Raw genomic sequence first — 20,828 nt, 5'->3', positions numbered from 1 at the left:
CATTTCCTATAACCCATTTACCAAAGGGAAGTTACAACATTATACCATGTTCTGGGCCAATGGAACGTCACTAGAGATCATTATTCATCACATAATAGAATTCAGTCTAAGACAGGTCCACTCTCAGTCCAAACCAATGGAAATTTGTTACTCAGTGACCAAGAGACATCTTTATGGAAATACCAAGACCCAAAGCATGAGCCTGTTCTAAGAGCTCTACAGGATATCCTGCTTCAGTGTTTCTTGACTTGTTCCTGGCCTCAGTCTACTACACCTGCAACTCTACTTCACTCCTCCTGCAGGTATTCACCACCACATTACAACAAAGTCGGGGGGGGGGTGGAAGGGGCTGGGGACAGGTAGTTGAAGTCAGGAATCTGAGGTCAAATCCTAACTTCTACACTAATTTCATGACTTGGGGGAAATGTCTTAAATTCCCAAGCCTCAGCTTCCCTTTGGTACAATGAGCATCCACCTGGTTCACTGGGCTGTGTAAGCACGAGATGACTGACCTGGCACAGGACGCATAGTAATGGGTGCTCAGTACATTTTAATTTCCTCTTTTCAACCTGGCCCAGAGGCAGGTCAGAGGTAGGAAGGAAGGGGACAGAAATACATTTGAGAATGACTATAGTCCATAACTCAATATTCTAAATTTGTAGAAAATTATTAATCATATGAATCAAATATGAGAACATCTATGGAATAATCTAAAATAAGATACCATCTGTGGGTTTTCTAAGATGATAATGAATTCATGAATAAATACTTCATTCACAATTGATGTTGTCTCCAGTGTTTAAGAAACAAAAAAGTACCGAGTACCATATATATTTGGCCTTTAAAAAGGATATTTAAAAGGTATTTTTAAATTATTTGTGTTATAAATGGAAAATAGCACAATACAAAACGGTAAAAAAATATTTTTATAGACTAGACAGCAACACGTCTGGTTATTTGGGTAGTGAGTTTTACCTTTATTTTACAACTTTACAACATTTAAGGATGAATTATTTTTAGCATCCAGAATTTAAGCAAGGGAGAGACACAATCAAATGTGCTCCAGAAAGACTACCCTGGCCCGGCATAAAGCAGGAGTAGAGGCAGCTAGAGTGAAAGGAGCGGGAGAGGTGAGGAAGCCTCCACACTGGTGTCGGCAGGAAATGCTGAGAGTCTGACCTGACGGGGAGGAGGCACAGGGATGGCGAGGAGAGCACGCCTGGGTGGCACCCCGAGGGCCCCGCGCTGCTGCTGCTCTGCAGTCTTAGAGCAGCCTCTACAACATGACACCGTGCTGCCATTCGGAACTTCAGGACAGCTAATTCTGCAGGTAACTCACTCCACTCTGAGCCGCGCCCGTTTGCATTGTTTGTGTACAACTATCCCACTAAGAGCATACGTCTTTAAGTACAGAACCATTACTCAATGTGTATTCCCCACAGCTAAAACAAAATTGTACACATAATAGCCGCAAAATACTTGCCAAATAAAAATGATCACGGGGTCACAGGGGAAAGGGACATGCAGCTGTAAGCCTAGATGCTGTACCACAAGTTAGTTCAAAGAGACTAATTCATAAGCAAAAGAAGCAACAAATCATTTTGGCAATTTTTTAAATGCCTAAGAACTACCACATGAGTACCTGCTAATTATCAGGCACGGTGTGAGATGTTTCACTGGGTTATCTCAAATCCTCTCAGCACCACTTTCTTTCTAATAACTTTCCTATCACCCCCTGTGTATTAGTACTAGAACCAGAAGTGGAATCTAACTTTGGCAGATTCTAAAACCTGTATGGTTCGTACTGCATCACACCGTATCTGAATTATGGAATTAAAGACTGGAATTCTACTTACTGAAGAGAATGTGCTCAGCCAGATTTGCAATCAGTCTTCTTCGGAAGGATTCATCTGTTGCATTTCTGGACTCGTTAATGGACGTGTCTGTACCTTCAGCAGCAGCATCACTGGGTCTAAAAAGGTTTTGTTTTTGTTTTTTTAATTAGACTTCTATAACCCCACTCTTTCACAAAGCATACTACATGGGCTTAAGATACAATGTATTAGACACTTTAAATTTCTACATATTCTAAATTTAAGCCACAGATAGATTATTTCTATGCGTTGTTTTACTCCATAATATACCTTATTAAGTTTAATACACTCTCCTGACCAAAATGTGTTATTTAATTATGACTAAATAGTCTTTTGGTACATCACTTCCAGAACTCACCGGCAGAAAGAATGCATAAAGCAAGATGCCTCATTTAAAACATTTTCAAAAATTCAATACTTGAACATATTTTAAAGGAAGGGCTTAATATTCTATTTCTCTAAGTGACAATTCGATTTGAATTCTGGAAAATTCACATAGAAAAACTCTTTCATATGTTGCATGAACATGCAATATGTATAGCCTAAGTTACTACCAAAAAGAACATTTCAAACATTCAAAAATATAAATCAAATAAGAACTCTTACATGATTCACAAAATCAAAAAGATTTTATGATGCAAGTAATCAAAAACCTTCAAACTAATGTGGAAACACATAGTTTCAAGATCCTTTATCAGACCAAGAGAAAAGTTACTCAAATGAGGAAGTAAAAACAAGAACATGAATGCCCTTAATAAAGTTAACAAATTCTTCCATGCAATAGAAGAAATAACAGATATTTGACGGGTCAGTATAAAAAATTTCCATGAACCTTACCTTGAAGGAAGTATAGCTGGTAACAACGCTTGCTCCAGAGAAAGTGGAGAAGAAACAGGTTTCTGACTTTGGCTTTCTAAATATTCCTGGAAAAATAAAATAAAATATTATCATTTACTCCCACTGTCTCACTTTCATAAACATATATAAAATATAATTTCACCTTCAAAAAGTAAAAAGGGAGATGTTAATAAAATGAGCCGTATAACATAACATGAGAAATACTTTCTATACCCTAAACTGTCTTCAGAACTGCAGAATAACTCATAGAATGTTGTTAAGCATGAAATCTAAGAACAGAAACTCCAAAAAACAGGATGATGCTTAAGTAAAATCATTTAAAAATTAAGGGGAAAATTTAACTTTTCTCATATCTTCATGAAATTATTTGGCATTCCCAGTATTACTAATAGTGATAAGTCATCAACCATACCTTCTAAAGGAAATCTGACAACCTGAAGGTCACGTTATACTCAAAAGAACCTCAATTCAAAAGCAAATCATAAACAAGAGAAGCTGTGCAATATTAACAACAACAACAACAAAAAGTGATAAGAAATGATGAGGTCCCTAAAAGTCAAACGCACTTAAGGCCAGAAAGCATGCATCTAGCATAGCAGTTTGACTCTTTCAAAGTAAAACCGAAACGTGGAACAGAAGGAGAAGCAGGACATCTCTGCACCTTATCTTTAGGTTCCCAAGTCCCTATCCTTCTCTTCTCCTTTACCAATCTGAAAATCTTAAGAATTTAAAACTGCAGGACCTCAGGGACCCACCAGCCCCAGGCTTCTCCATGAGGATGGCACTATTTCTCTGACTATGTAGGTATTAGACTCCACTCAGTAGAATATGGCATCATCCTAGAGTATCAATGTTACCCAGCTGTGAGATACGTTTTGAAAAATTTCTCTTAAGGGCAATTTTAAAACATCATATAGGGCTTCCCTGGTGGCACAGTGGTTGAGAGTCCGCCTGCCGACGCAGGGGACGCGGGTTCGTGCCCCGGTCCGGGAAAATCCCACGTGCCGCGAAGCAGCTGGGCCCGTGAGCCATGGCCGCTGAGCCTGCGCGTCCGGAGCCTGTGGTCCGCAACGGGAGAGGCCACAACAGTGAGAGGCCCGCGTACCACAAAAAAAAAAAGAAAAAAAGATCGTATAAAATACTGATATAGATAAAGCAACATGCAAAATTCTCATGAATTAAAAAAAATAGCAATACATTTTGAGACTGATATCTCCCAAACATAGACATTTAGGCTCCTTTGTCAACAGGCACATTTCGGTGGAATAATTTAGGAAACACTATCCTTGTCAGAGTCCCCATTCTATGAGAGAAGAAAGTGAGGCCCAAACTCACATGGAGAGGAGGCATCAGAGGCCGGACTAGAGCCCAGATCTTGTGACACTGAGCTACACCAAGGCTGACACAGCTTCATTTCAACAGACACTCACCTTTAAGGAAAATGGTTGTGCAAAATCCACTCTGACACATCCATAGTTTTTTCGTAACATTCTGATAACGCCTCTTGCTATGCTCCAGAGGCTCTCATTCTTCTTAGGTTTTCCCTAATTTGCAATTTTGAAAGAATAGCATGGTAAGAAATAAAGCTAACAAATACACAAACATCATTATCCAAAGAATAAAGTTTATTAATTTTTTTATGGAAACCGATGATCTGTCTGGAAAAAGATAATAACGAATGAAGGAAAATAAGTATTCATTGACTGAGACCTGTCAGAAAATGTTTAGCACTCCAAGACGCTAAAAGATGTAATCACGTCACTGGGGAGGTAATTTGGCCATTGAAAAAGGAAACATTTAACACAACTTCATTTAGTGCATTGTTTACATCATTCACAAAAATAGAACTGCAAACTACTGAAGGACAAAAATGATGTAACAGCCTGAAAAACTGTTCTGCAGTTCTCAGATAAAAGTAAGATGTCGAAGAGGCCACCTTATTGTGGTCTGATGATCACGATGGTCCAAGTATGTAACATTAGGCAACCAAATGCCAAATTCAGCCCCAGAGTGGCCTTTGAGCCAATTATTCATTCAGTAAGTGTTTCCTGAATATTTAACACACATAAGGCACAATGTCAGCTGTATAAGGGACACAGGACTCAGATATGATGTCATGAGACGCAGTCAGGGTGAGTGGAGCATATGTTCAGAATTGACACAGGCAACACAAGGAGGGGTCTCACAAGAGATAATAATAATAATCCAGGTCTATCACTTTATTTCTAAAGCCTCCAATTATTAGGAGTCCTTGAGCTTCTGATATGTTTGGGGCAATAAGCTTGAAACAAGTATCATGACCAAGACTTCCACACTAAATAAGAACAAAACTAAACTCCTCTGGAACTGGCACACTGCTGGGAGGAATAGCAAGTTGGTAAAACCATTTTGGAGAACTGTTTGGCAGCATCTACAAAGCTGAACGTACACATACTTTATGATCCACTGATTCCACTCCCAGGCACATACCCAACAAAATGCATACATATGGTCATCAAGAGAAATGTACAAGAATGATCACAGCTGAAACCAGGAAACCAAACTTTTTTTCAGCAGTAGAATAGACAAATTGTATATTCATACACTGCAATACTGTACAACTATGACAATGAACAAATTGTAACTACCTGTAACAACAAACAGGTGTTGCTTGTGCAAAGGAAACCAGAGATAAAAAGTCCACACACTACATTATTCCATTTTATATCATGTTCAAAAATGGGCAAACTAATCTATTCAGTAAGAAGTCAAGATAGGTGGTTACCCTTGAGGGGAAAACAATGAGAGAGGGATAAGGGAGGTTTCTAGGGTCCTTGACCTGGGTCCTGGTTATGTAGGTGTATTCATTTTGTGCTAATTCAAGCTACATGCGTATGATGGGTGCATTCTTCTGTAACTATTTACTTCAGTAAAAAAGTTCACTAAAAAAATTACTGCAGTCTCAAAATTAATTTGCAGTTGCTCTGCCAACATGATCCCACCAGTTCTTCAGGTGTAACTTAAACTCTACACATAAGCAATAAGCCCTGGGGAGACCGAGCCATGTATACCCTCCCCAGGGCAGAGGTGGCAACTCAGTACCAAGTATTCTTCCACTTCCCGACCCCACGACCAAGGCATGATTAATCTAATCATGCCACTTCCTCCAAATGCAGGAAATTACCACATCATCACTACCAATCAGGCTGCCATACGGGATGAAAGCCCACCCTACCAAGTTTCCTACAGTGTTATAAAATTAGAGAGTAACAAAAATATTCTCAACTAATTCTAAAAGCACTTATCTAAAAGCAAAAGACTGGAAAAGCAAAGATGACTTTTGTGCAGGTGGTCCTCTTACCAGTTGTTCACCATTGTAATGACCCTCAATAATACGATCGTAGGAGATCCCAACAGGTATTATCAAGATGTCTGGGATGGTATTGGTAGACAGAGTATCTACTACAACTGACAAAAGTCCTGCCCGAGCACAGGAGATTTTTCCACTCCTAGAGCGTGTGCCTTCCAGAAAAATCTCCAAGAACTGCTGCTGTCGAAGTAGTTCAACTATATGCTGGAATATAAGGAGAAAGTAAAATATGAACTCATGAACTCAAGATCACGCAACTTAGAATAAGCTCAGCAAAGTTAAACCTAAAAAAACAAAACAAACAAACAAACAAAACCTATAACTTCTGACAAAATATTTTGCTCACACAGATAATATCAAAAGAGCTTCTCCAATGTTATATTTTGGTGATAACAAAAAGTAATCATCAAACCCATATCCAAGCAATAATCACGAAAATAATTACTCAGACAACTGTTTTTTAACAATCTCAATCAAGGGGCTTCCCTGGCGGCGCAGTGGTTGAGAGTCTGCCTGCCGATGCAGGGGACACGGGTTTGTGCCCCGGTCCAGGAAGATCCCACATGCCGCGGAGCGGCTGGGCCCTTGAGCCATGGCCGTTGAGCCTGCACGTCCGGAGCCTGTGCTCCGCAACGGGAGAGGCCACAACAGTGAGAGGCCTGCGTACCGAAAAATAAAAAGTCTGAATCAAGTCTCATTTTCTTCTACTGTGATAGCTACCATAATGACTTTAAGAGTAATTAGAGATCACACGTACCCCGTGGAGCAAAGCTCTATAGAGAATATCTTTCCGTCCATCTGGCGTCTCATCTAGCCTCCGTCGTATGAAAAAGCCCCCAAGCTTATGGATCAGGGTACTATAAATTTAAGAACGCATTAATTTTTTAAAAAGAAAAATTTAAAAAGAGTACTCAAATTCCAAGTTATTCGAAACGTGTCATTTGGATATAAACCTCATGTATTGTTTGAGTTGCTGATTGTGAAAATGTGGACATTTTTCCATTTTCCATATATTGACGTGTTTCAGTCATTTACATTATTCATTAGCCTTCAGAATATCACTGTGTATAATGAAGCTCTGTTACATCTGTTCTAAGCCAAAAGGAGTTTACATGATATATTATCCCGCAAAGGTGCTGGTACAGACTTTAAGAGGATTATAGCATACTGCTAAATTTAAAAACCCTGCCCAGGGTCTTAAGACACTGACCTTTAGACATACCAAAATTTTCCTAAGGCACATTTACTACAATGTGTAGTAATGTGATGTTACAAATGTGATGTTACAAAAGCTCCTTTGGGGAAACCTTCTCAAGTAAGTATTTCTTAGAGAGTATCCCAGTAAGACAAGAGTAACTTTATCAAACTGGAACCAAGCACAACCATCCTCCCAAAACATGAAACCAAAATTTGCTTCATTTACACATACATAGAATAAAACAATTCGCACAACCCCACTTCTCTGTCTACAGCACTGATGAATTACTTTGATATGAGGTTGAAACTTTCCAAAACTTAAGTCAGCTTTTCCAAACTCAGAGCCTCCTCCTATTCTGTTCAAACAGAGTGATATTAATATAAATATTAATATATAGTTTTGGAATCTTCTACAGTCAGCATAAGGAGGCCACAGTAAGATATATCCAGAACTTAATGTCACTCTTTGAAAGTAAAACTCTGCAGAATAAATTCTTAATAAATGAGATGAACCATCCACAAAAATAAGCCCCCTTGAAAAGTGGTTTGTGAATGTACAGACTGGCATGTAACAAAAGAACACTGCAAATAAACAGGCCAGGTTATCGAGAGTCTGTCATGCCTGAAGGAATGATAAGCTGAGCAATGACTGGCATAGAGGTGGTGAAAAGGGAAGTTGGCTTATGAGAAATGATCAATGTTTATTAAGTACTTCCCCAGAGATCCACCTGGAGAACCAATCCAACCTGGAGGGAATGAGGACATGAGTTGTTCTGATTACAGAAGAGGCAAACTATTATGGGGCAAGGCTTCTCTAAGAGCCCAGCTGGAACTGTCTTCTTCACGCCTAAGTACGTTTCTGATGACTTTCTAATTCAACTTTCCAGGTTCCTTGACACTGGGAAGAGGTACCCATGAGAGAAAACACAGATATTCTGATACTTGGAAAAGCATGTCTGCCCTGTAGGGTCATATCACGCTGGATTAGAGCTAGCTGTTTGCCTACATTCCCCATTATTTTATGAGCTATTTGAAAGTAAGGACTATGTATCTTGTTCTCCCTTGTCTAGAGCACATTTGGGTAAGTACTGGCTTACTGCATGAACGAATGGCTTCTCTTCAGTCATCCACATGCATCAGATTAGCTACAGAACTCTGAGCCAAGGGATTAGGAAGGAGCTCCTTGTCCTGCGAGGCTGAGGATCAGGTTTCATGGCAGGCAAAGCAGTGACTGCCCCCTTGTGAAGCGCCACCTGCACAGCCTGCTTCCCTTCCAGTCGCTCCACATTCATCCTCCTCGTGCTCTCTACTACTCACAGAGCTGACCTGAGAGATGCTTTGTACTTTGAAGTATGAAACTAAATACTTTTCAAATCTGTGACCTCTTCTCCAAGAGCACTGTTATACTTTTATTTAAGCCTTCATTACCTTTTATCTGAACTACTGCAATAGAGTCAGAATTGATCTAACTCCCTCTAATCCAGAATGACTTTTCAAAATGCGAATCTGAACGTATCATTTCTCAAGTATGGGATACACTCTAAACTCTTGGCTTAGAAATTGTTTTGACCTAACTCTCACCACCTAGGCAGTCACCACCTCCAACCTCTGAACCCTGCTAACGCACCCTACATTCTAACCCTAGAGGCTAAGAACTGCCTGCTGGTTCATGACCATATCATGCTTTTAAATCACTCTGTCTTTTCACATACTATTCCCTCTGAATGGAATGCACTGCATTCCCCTGAAAACCTCTAAAACATACCTTTTATGTTATACTGTAATTATTATGTTTCTAGCTCTACTAAATTACGAGGTCAAAGTAACAGGTAAGGTTCTTTCTTACCTTTATACCATTACCACCTGCCTACCACCACCCTGACCCCACCTGCGCACTGCCAAGTCAGATACAGTAATTTGCTATCTTATCTTTCTAATTGCCTTTTATATGTTTGATAAATACTGCTGATAAGTTTAGCTATTCACAGTTCACCAAATATCCCATATAAAACACAGAAATGATGATGACAGTCTTTTGTTGTTGTTGTTTTATTGGAGTATGGTTGCTTTACAATCTTGTGTTAGTTTCTGCTGTACAGCAGGGTGAATCAGCCACATGTATAAATATATCCCCTTTGTACTTCCTTCCCATTTAGGTCACGACAGAGCACTGGGTGGAGTTCCCTGTGCTATACAGTCAGTTCTCATTAGTTATCTATTTTATACATAGTAGTGTATATATGTCAATCCCAATTCATCCCAATTCATCCCACCCACCCCTTCCCCCGTCTGTTCTCTATCTCTGTGTCTCTATTTCTGCTTTGCAAATAAGTTCAAATGATGATGGTCTTAATGCTTTTTTGTACTTTCCAAATTTTCTGCAATAAGCATGCATTACTTTTATAATAAAAATAAAAAAGTTAATGTCCTCATTACAATAAATGTATCAAAAGGTATAATACAAAAAGAAAAATTCAAAATATAATCTTCATACCTTAACTTTCCAAATAAGCTGGTCTTACCTGAAGATGGGGATGTTGAGATTATTGCCTGAAGCAATGTATGGCGCTTTGATGTTATGGCAGAAGAGGATGAAAGTGAGCAGCAGATAGTCAATATGTGATCTATGAACTGGTAGAAATATAAGTGGCAAATTCATCTAGCAAAAGGAAAAACACCAAATTTAAAATTCAGATGGAAAGTTCAATTACAGTTTGCAACTTCACATTTGGTTAAGGTCATTCAAACACTAGCTACTTAGTGACTCATTCTTTAAAAACATTTTTCCGTAATAAGAACTTCTTTCAATTTAATATCATCTAGCTAAAAACAACTACACCAACAGAAAAGAATCAGGGAAGGAGGAGAACAATCAAGAGTTCAAGTTGATTATATATCTTCTGAAAGGAAGCCCTAATCATATAAAAAGAACATAGTTTTTGGCCACAAGCTTGGTTTGGTTTGAAATCCTGGGCAAGTGACTTACTGGCTGTGACTTGGGACAATTTCTTAATCTACATGTGCCTTTATTTCCTCATGTATAAAATAAGGCTTGTTCTACCTGATTTTCAGAGTTATTGCAAGATAACTTACAGAAGGAATCCTGCATATTGCTGGAAGGTGCTCCTTTACCCCACTTATCTCCCACAAACACATAACTACTGTAGTTATCTCACACGGGGGGAAATCTTGCAAATGTGTAGGAATGCACAACAGTATACAAGGAAACATTTGAAAAAGAATTCCAAAATCGCTCTGCAAATGTGGAGAATACAGAACGACAGATTCACATAGTTCTTGCCTCAGTTGCAGCTTTAACCATCTCAAGTTGACCCTTGTGAATCTGAATATTCCAAAAGAAGCTGTTGAACAGTTTTAGCAGCACCCATCCGGTCAGTCTGAAAGGAAGTTAAAAAAATTTTTTAATGTATATACATATATTTATATATATAAACATATATATTTGACATTTGTCTACCTAAAGTTTTGAACCTGCAACGTGAGTGATTGTAATTGACTTTTTATGAGCACGTGTGCATGTATGTGTGTGTATGTGTACATCTGAATTGTGAACTTAAATAACTGACCTTACACATGCTACTTACAGAAGCATCCATTTATTATGTACTAAAATCTTACATTTCATTCTCATTGCACACTTTATACTTCAGAAGCTAATGATCGAGCAAATATTTAGGTGAGTAGTGATCCCTCTCCTGCATACAAATCACTCCACGACACGGGCATGTGCAGATTCATCAAGAAAAAGAGAGAGAGAGGGCCCAAATAGATAAAATCAGAAATGAAAAGGAGAAGTTACAGCCAATACTACAGAAATACAAAGGTTCACACAAGATTACTACAAACAATTATATGCAAATAAAACGGATAACCTAGAAGAAATGGACAAATTCCTAGAAATGTACAATCTCCCAAGACTGAACCAGAAAGAAATAGAAAATATGAACAGACCAATTACCAGTAATGAAACTGAGTCAGTAATAAAAAAATAAACTCCTAGCAAACAAAGTCCAGAACCAGATGGCTTCACAGGTGAACTCTACCAAATATTTGGCGAAGAGTTAACACATATCTTCTCAAACCATTCCAAAAAATTGCAGAGGAGGGAACACTTCTGCATTCTGCTCATCTTACGAGGCCAGCATCACCCTGATAGCAAAACCAAAGACATCACAAAAAAAGAAAATCACAGGCCAGTATCGTTGTTGAACATAGATGCAAAAATCCTTAACAAAATATTAGCAAACCAAATTCAACAATACAGTACATTAAAAGTATCACGCACCATGATCAAGTGGAATTTATCCCAGGATGCAAAGATAGTTCAATATCCACAAATCAATCGATGTGATACATCACATTAACAAATTGAAGAATAAAAATCATATGATCCTCTCAAAAGATGCAGGAAAAGCTCTTGACAAAATCCAACATCCATTTATGATAAAAACTCTCAACAAAGTGAATATAGAGGGAACATACCTAAACATGAGAAAGGCCATAAATGACAAAACCACAGCTAACACCAGACTCAATGGTGAAAAGCTAAAAGCCTCTAAGATCAGGAACATGTCAAGGATGCCCTTTCTTGCCACTTTTATTAAACACAGAATTGAAAGTCCTCACCACAGCAAACAGACAAGAAAAAGAAATAAAAAGAATCCAAAGTGGAAATGAAAAAGTGAAACTGTCACTGTATATACATGACATGATACTATACTTAGAAAATCCTAAAGAGGTCATCAAAAACTACTAGAACTTATCAATGAATCTGGTAAAGTTGCAAGATACAAAATTAATATACAGAAATCAGATGCATTTCTATACACTAACAATGAACTATCTGAAGGGAAATTAAGAAAAGAATTTCACTTATAAATGCATCAAAAAGAATAAAATACCTAGGAATAAATCTACATAAGCAAGTAAAATACCTGTACTTGGAAAAATGTAAGACACTCATGAAAGAAACTGAAGATGACACAAGCAGATGGAAGGATATACTGTGTTCATGAACTGGAAGAATTAATATTGTTAAAATGACCATATACCCAAGGTAATCTACAGATTCAATGTAATCCCTATAAAATACCAATGGCATTTTTCACAGAACTAGAATAAATAATTCTAAAATTTGTATGGAAACACAAGACCCCAAATAGCCAAAACAATCTTAAGAAGAACAAAGGTGGAGGTATCACGCTCCCTGATTTCAAATTATCTTACAAAGCTACAGTAATCAAGATAGCACGTACTGGCACAAAAACAGACACATAGATCAGTGGAACGGAATAGAGAACCCAGAAAGGAACCCACATTATAAGGGCAATTAATCTATGACAATGGAGGCAAGTATACACAATGGGGAAAAGAGTCTCTATAATAAATGGTGCTGAGAAAACTGGACAGCTACATGCAAAAAACTCAAACTGGACTACTCTCTCACACCATGCATGAAAATAAATTCAAAATGGATTAAAGACTTAAATCTAAGACCTGAAACCATAAAACTTCTAGAAGAAAACATGGGCAATATACACTTTGACATCAGTCTTAGTAATATTTTTTTTGGATATGTCTCCTCAGGTAAGGGAAACAAAAGCAAAAATAAACAAATGGGACTAAATCAAATTAAAAAGCTTTTTCAGACTGAAGAAACTATCAACAAAACAAAAAGGCCACCTACTGAATGGGAGAAGATGTTTGAAAAGGATATATCTGATAAGGGGCTTATACCCTAAATATACAAAAAACTCAAACAACTCAACATCAAAAAACAAACAATCCAATTAAAAAATGCGCAGAGGGGGCTTCCCTGGTGGCGCAGTGGTTGAGAGTCCGCCTGCTGATGCAGGGGACACGGGTTCATGCCCCGGTCTGGGAAGATCCCACATGCCGCGGAGCAGCTGGGCCTGTGAGCCATGGCCGCTGAGCCTGCGCGTCCAGAGCCTGTGCTCCGCAACGGGAGAGGCCACAACAGTGAGAGGCTCGCGTACCGCAAAAAAAAAAAAAAAAAAAAAAAAATGCGCAGAGGATCTGAATAGACATTTTTTCCAAAGAAGACATACAGATGGCCAACAGGCACATGAAAAGATGCTCCACATCACAAATCATTGTGGGAACACAAATCAAAACCACAATGATTGCACTGGTTCAAGATGACAGAGTAGAAGGACATGCTCTCACTCCCTCTTGCGAGAGCCCAGGAATCACAACTAACTGCTGAACAATCATCGACAGGAAGACACTGGAGCTCACCAAAAAAGATACCCCACATCCAAAGACAAAGGAAAAGCCACAATGAGACGGTAGGAGGGGTGCAATCACAATAAAATCAAACCCCATGACTGCTGGGTGGGTGACTCACAAACTGGAGAACACTTACACCACAGAAGTCCACCAACTGGAGTGAAGGTTCTGAGCCCCACGTCAGGTTTCCCTACCTGGGAGTCCGGCAATGGGAGGAGGAATTCCTAGAGAATCAGACATGGAGGCTAGCGGGATTTGATTGCAAGACTTTGACAGGACTGGGGGAAACAGAGACTCCACTCTTGGAGGGCACACACAAAGTAGTGTGCACATCAGGATGCAGGGGAAGGAACAGTGACCCCATGGGAGACTGAACCAGACCTACCTGCTAGTGTTGGAGGGTCTACTGCAGAGGCGGGGGGTGGCTGTGTCTCACCAATGAGGACAAGGACACTGGCAGCAGAAGTTCTGGGAAGAGTCCGCCATTACCCCCACCAAAGAGCCCAGGTAGGTTCCAGTGTTGGGTCGCCTCAGGCCAAACAACCAACAGGGAGGGAACCCAGCCCCGCCCATCAGCAGACAAGTGGATTAAAGTTTTACTGAGCTCTACCCACCACCAGTCCCTCCCATCAGGAAACTTGCACAAGCCTCTTAGATAGCATCATCCACCAGACGGCAGACAGCAGAAGCAAGAAGAAATACAATCCTGCAGCCTGTGGAACAAAAACCACATTCACAGAAAGATAGACAAGATGAAAAGGCAGAGGGCTATGTACCAGATGAAGACACAAGATAAAACCCCAGGAAAAGCAACTAAATGAAGTGGAAATAGGCGACATTCCAGAAAAAGAATTCAGAATAATGATAGTGAAGATGATCCAAGACCTCGGAAAAAGAATGGAGGCAAAGATCGAGAAGATGCAAGAAATGTTTAACAAAGACCTTGAAGAATTAAAGTACAAACAAACAGAGCTGAACAATACAATCACTGAAATGAAAACTACACTAGAAGGAATCAATAGCAGAATAACTGAGGCAGAGGAACGGATAAGTGACCTGGAAGACAGAATGGTGGAATTCACTGCTGCAGAACAGAATAAAGAAAGAAGAATAAAAAGAAATATAGACAGCCTAAGAGACCTCTGGGACAACATTAAACGCAACAGTATTCGCATTATAGGGGTCCCAGAAAGAGAAGAGAGAAAGGACCCGAGAAAATATGTGAAGAGATTATAGTCAAAAACCTCCCTAACATGAGAAAGGAAATAGCCACCCAAGTCCAGGAAGCACAGAGAGTCCCATACAGGATAAAACGAAGGAGAAACACACCGAGACACATAGTAATCAAATTGGCAAAAATTAAAGACAAAGAAAAATTATTGAAATCAGCAAGGGAAAAATGACAGATAATGTACAAGGCAACTCCCATAAGGTTAACAGCTGAGTTCTCAGCAGAAACTCTACAAGCCGGAAGGGAGTGGCATGACATATTTAAAGTGATGCCAGGGGAAAATCTACAGCCAAGATCTACCTGGCAAGGATCTCATTCAGATTTGATGGAGAAATCAAAAGCTTTACAGACAAGTGAAAGCTAAGAGAATTCAGCACCACCAAACCGGCTCTACAACAAATGTTAAAGGAACTTCTCTAACTGGGAAACATAAGAGAAGAAAAGGACCTACAAAAACAAACCCAAAACAATTAAGAAAATGATAATAGGAACATACATATAAATGATTACCTTAAACATAAATGGATTAAATGCTCCAACCAAAAGACACAGACTCACTGAATGGATACAGAAACAAGACCCATATATATGCTGTCTACAAGAGACCCACTTCAGACCTAGGGACACATACAAACTGAAAGTGAGGGGATGGAAAAAGATATTCCATGCAAATGGAAATCAAAAGAAAGCTGGAGTAGCAATACTCATATCAGATAAAATAGACTTTAAAATAAAGAATGTTACAAGAGACAAAGAAGGACACTACATAATGATCAAGGGATCAATCCAAGAAGAAGATATAACAATTATAAATATATATGCACCCAACATAGGAGCACCTCAATACATAAGGCAACTGCTAACAGCTATAAAAGATGAAATCCACAGTAACACAATAATAGTGGGGGACTTTAACACCTCACTTACACCAATGGACAGATCATCCAAACAGAAAATTAAGAAAGACAAGCTTTAAATGACACAATAGACCAAGTAGATTCAATTGATATTTATAGGACATTCCATTCAAAACCAGCAGATTACACTTTCTGCTCAAGTGCGCACAGGATAGATCACATCTTGGGTCACAAATCAAGCCTCAGTAAACTTAAGAAAACTGAAATCATATCAAGGATCTTTTCTGACCACAACACTATGAGATTAGAAATCTATTACTGGGAAAAAAACGTAAAAAACACAAACACATGGAGGCTAAACAATACGTTACTAAATAACCAAGAGATCACTAAGGAAATCAAAAAATACCTAGAGACAAATGACAATGAAAACACAACGATCCAAAACCTATGGGATGCAGCAAAAGCAGCTCTAAGAGGGAAGTTTATAGCAATACAATCCTATCTCAAGAAACAACAAACATCTCAAATAAACAACCTAACCTTACACCTAAAGGAACTACAGAAAGAAGAACAAAACCCAAAGTTAGTAGAAGGAAAGAAATCATAAAGATAAGAGCAGAAATAAATGAAATAGAAGCAAAGAAGACAATAGCAAAGATCATTAAAACTAAAAGCTGGTTCTTTGAGAAGATAAACAAAATTGATAAACCATTAGCCAGACTCATCAAGAAAAAGAGGGAGAAGACTCAAATCAATAAAATTAGAAATGAAAAAGGAGAAGTTACAACAGACATCACAGAAGTACAAAGTATCCTAAGAGATTACTACAAGCAACTCTATGCCAATAAAATGGACAACCTGGAAGAAATGGACAAACTCTTAGAAAGGTGTAACCTTCCAAGACTGAACCAGGAAGAAATAGAAAATATGAACAGACCAATCACAAGTAATGAAATTGAAACTGTGATTAAAAATCTTCCAACAAACAAAAGTCCAGGACCAGATGGCTTCACAGGTGAATTCTAACAAATTCTATCAAACGTTTAGGGAAGAGCGAACACCCATCCTTCTCAAACTCTTCCAAAAAGTTGCAGAGGAAGGAACACTCCCAAACTCATTCACCATAACCCTGATACCAAAACCAGAAAAAGATACTACAAAAAAAAAATAAAATTACAGACCAATATCACTGATGAACATAGATACAAAAATCCTCAACAAAATACTAGTAAACGGAATCCAACAACACATTAAAAGGCTCATACACCATGATCAAGTGGGATTTTTCCCAGGGATGCAAGGATTCTTCAATATATGCAAATCAATCAATGTGATACACCATATTAACAAATTAAAGAATAAAAACCATATGATCATCTCAATAGATGCAGAAAAAGCTTTTGACAAAATTCAACACCGATTTATGATAAAAACTCTCCAGAAAATGGGCATAGAGGGAACCTACATCAACATAATAAAGGCCATATATGAGAAACCCACTGCCAACATCATTCTCGATGGGGAAAAACTGAAAGCATTTCCTCTAAGATCAGGAACAAGACAAGGATGTCCACTCTTGCCACTATTATTTAACATAGTTTTGGAAGTTCTAGCCACGGCAATCAGAGAAGAAAAAGAAATACAAATTGGAAAAGAAGAAGTAAAACTGTCACTGTGTGCAGGTGACATGATACTATACATAGAGAATCCTAAAGATGCTACCAGAAAACTACTAGAGCTAATCAATGAATTTGGTAAAGTTGCAGGATACAAAATTAATGCACAGAAATCTCTTGCATTCCCATACACTAATGATAAAAAATCTGAAAGAGAAATTAAGGAAACACACCCATTTACCATTGCAACAAAAAGAATAAAATACCTAGGAATAAACCTACCTAGGGAGACAAAAGACCTGTATGCAGAAAACTATAAGACACTGATGAAAGAAATTAAAGATGATACCAACAGATGGAGAGATATACCATGTTCTTGGATTGGAAGAATCAGTATTGCGAAAATGACTATACTACCCAAAGCAATCTACTGATTCAATGCAATCCCTATCAAATTACCAATGGCATTTTTTCACAGAACTAGAACAAAAAATCTTAAAATTTGTATGGAGACACAAAAGACCCCGAATAGCCAAAGCAATCTTGAGGGAAAAAAGTGGAGCTGGAGGAGTCAGACTCCCTGACTTCAGACTACACTACAAAGCTACAGTAATCAAGACAATATGGTACTGGCACAAAAACAGAAATATAGATCAACAGAACAGGACAGAAAGCCCAGAGATAAACCCACACACCTATGGTCAACTAATCTATGACAAAGGAGGCAAGGATATACAATGGAGAAAAGACAGTCTCTTCAATAAGTGGTGCTGGGAAAACTGGACAGCTACATGTAAAAGAATGAAAGTAGAACACTCCCTAACACCATACACAAAAATAACCTCAAAATGGATTAGAGGCCTAAATGTAAGACCAGACACTATAAAACTCTTAGAGGAAAACACAGGCAGAACACTCTATGACATAAACCACAGGAAGATCTTTTTTGATCCTAGAGAAATGGAAATAAAAACAAAAATGAACAAATGGGACCTAATGAAACTTAAAAGCTTTTGCAAAGCAAAGTAAACTACAAACAAGATGAAAAGACTACCCTCAGAATGGGATAAAATATTTGCAAAGGAATCAACGGACAAAGGACTAATATTCAAAATATATAAACAGCTCATGCAGCTCAATATTAAAAAAAAGAAAAACCCAATCCAAAAATGGGCAGAAGAGCTAAACAGACAGTTCTCCAAAGAGAACATACAGATGGCCAAGCAGCACATGAAAAGCTGGTCAACATCACTAACTATTAGAGAAATGCAAATCAAAACTACAATGAGGTATCACCTCACAACAGTTAGAATGGCCATCATCAGAAAATCTACAAACAACAAATGCTGGAGAGGGTGTTGAGAAAAGCGAACCCTCCTGCACTGTTGGTGGGAATGTAAATTGATACAGCCACTATGGAGAACAGTATGGAGGTTCTTTAAAGAACTAAAAATAGAATTACTGTATGATCCAGCAATCCCATTACAGGGCATACACCTAGAGAAAACCATAATTCAAAAAGACACATGCACCCCAATGTTAACTGCAGCACTATTTACAATAGCCAGGAAATGGAAGCAACCTAAATGCCCATGGACAGATGAATGGATAAAGAAGATATGGTACATATATACAATGGAATATTACTCAGCCATAAAAAGGAATGAAATTGGGTAATTTGTAGAGATGTGGATGGATCTAGAGACTGGCATACAGAGTGAAGTCAGTCAGAAAGAGAAAAACAAATATCGTATATTAACGCATATATGTGGAACCTAGAAAAATGGTAGAGATGAACCGGTCTGCAGGGCAGAAATTGAGACACAGATGTAGAGAACAAACGTATGGACACCAAGGGGGGAAAGTGGCGGGGGGGGGGGTGGTGGTGTGATGAATTGGGAGATTGGGATTGACATGTATACACTAGTATGTATAAAATGGATAACTACAAAAACCTGCTGTATATAAAAAAAAAACATAATGAGATATGATCTCACCCCTGAGATATGATCTCAGAATAGCTATTATCAAAAAGACAACAAATAACAAGTGTTGGGGAGAATGTAGAGGAAAGGGAACCCTTGTACATTGTTGGTGGGAATGTACATTAGGGTAACCACTATGGAAAAGAATATGGAGATTCCTCAAAAAATTAAAAATACAACTACCATATAATGCAACAATTCCACTCCTGGGTATTTATCTGAAGAAAATGAAAACACTAATTAGAAGCCATATATGCACCCCTATGTTCACTGCAGCATTATTTATAATAGCTAAGATATGGAAGCAACCTAAGTGCCCATCAACAGACGAATGGATAAAGAAGATGTGGTATGTACACACATATACCCAAAAACACACAATGGAATATTACTCAGCCATAAAAAAAGAATGAAATTTTGCCATATGTGACAACATGGATGGACCTAGAGGACATTATGCTAAGTGAAAAAAGTCAGACAGAGAAAGACAAATACTGTATGATTTCACTTATACAGTATGGAATCTAAAAATCAAAACAACATAATAAAACAGTTATAGATATAGAAAAAAAACAGGTGGTCGCTAGAGGAGAGGCAGTTGGGAATGTAAGAAATAGGTGAGGGAGATTAAGAGGTACAAACTTCAGTTGTAAAATAAATGAATCACAAGTATGAAATGTAACATGGGGAACACAGTTCATAACTATGTAATATCTTCGTATGTTGACAGATCATAACTAAACTTATAGTGGTGATCATTTTGAAATGTACAGAAATATTGAATCACTATGTCATATAACAGGAACTAACATAGTGTTGTAGATCAATTATACTTCCAAAACAAACAAACTCAAAAAAAGAGATCAGATTTGTGGTTACCAGAGGTGGTGGGGGAAGGGGGAATTGGATGAAGGTAGTCAAAAGATACAGACTTCCAGTTATAAGATAAATAAGTGCTAGGGATGTAACATACAACACAATAAATATAATTAACACTGCTGTATGTTATGTATGAAAACTGTTAAGAGTAAATCCTAAGAGTTCTCACCACAAGAAAAAAAAAATTTCATTCTATATCTTTGATTTTGTATCTATATGAGATGATGAATGTTCAGTAAACTCATTGTGGTAATCATTTCATGACATATGTAAGTCAAATCATTATGCTGTACACCTTCAATTTATACAGTGCTGTATGTCAGTTATATCTCAATAAAACTGAGAGAAAACAAAAAGACATGGGCACGTGAAACCCAGCTCACAACTAGTCTAGAAGATGTCAGCAGTACTACAATGGCTGGTAACAGCTGACAGAGATTAATGCACCTTGAAACCTCCCAAGTGCTACTTCTCATGACAGTTAAAGAATAAAAAGGGCTTCCCTGGTGGCTCAGTGGTTGAGAGTCCGCCTGCCGATGCAGGGGACACGGGTTCGTGCCCCGGTCCGGGAGGATCCCACATGCCGTGGAGCGGCTGGGCCCGTGAGCCATGGCCGCTGAGCCTGCGCGTCCGGAGCCTGTGCTCCGCAATGGGAAAGGCCACAACAGTGAGAGGCCCGCGCACCGCAAAAAAAAAAAGAATAAAAAGA

At 38.4% G+C, this 20,828-nt stretch overlaps 1 protein-coding gene across 5 annotated transcripts in view; it reads right to left on the bottom strand.

The window, feature by feature from the left end:
* GPAM (glycerol-3-phosphate acyltransferase, mitochondrial) overlaps window positions 1-20,828 on the bottom strand; it is a 42,726-nt gene that overhangs the window by 11,634 nt on the left and 10,264 nt on the right. For all 5 annotated transcript variants that reach the window (XM_067709416.1, XM_067709418.1, XM_067709415.1 and 2 more), the window contains 7 exons: window positions 10,580-10,676; window positions 9,801-9,937; window positions 6,839-6,938; window positions 6,073-6,285; window positions 4,163-4,276; window positions 2,712-2,797; window positions 1,857-1,972 (listed from right to left, as the gene is read on the bottom strand). In XM_067709416.1, the coding sequence (XP_067565517.1) occupies window positions 1,857-1,972; window positions 2,712-2,797; window positions 4,163-4,276; window positions 6,073-6,285; window positions 6,839-6,938; window positions 9,801-9,937; window positions 10,580-10,676 (863 nt within the window). The remainder of the gene's footprint in view (window positions 1-1,856; window positions 1,973-2,711; window positions 2,798-4,162; window positions 4,277-6,072; window positions 6,286-6,838; window positions 6,939-9,800; window positions 9,938-10,579; window positions 10,677-20,828) is intronic.

The sequence above is a fragment of the Pseudorca crassidens genome, chromosome 16 (assembly GCF_039906515.1).
Source record: "Pseudorca crassidens isolate mPseCra1 chromosome 16, mPseCra1.hap1, whole genome shotgun sequence".
NCBI classification, from domain to species: Eukaryota; Metazoa; Chordata; class Mammalia; order Artiodactyla; family Delphinidae; genus Pseudorca; species Pseudorca crassidens.
This window is presented reverse-complemented; position numbering and strand designations above follow the sequence as displayed.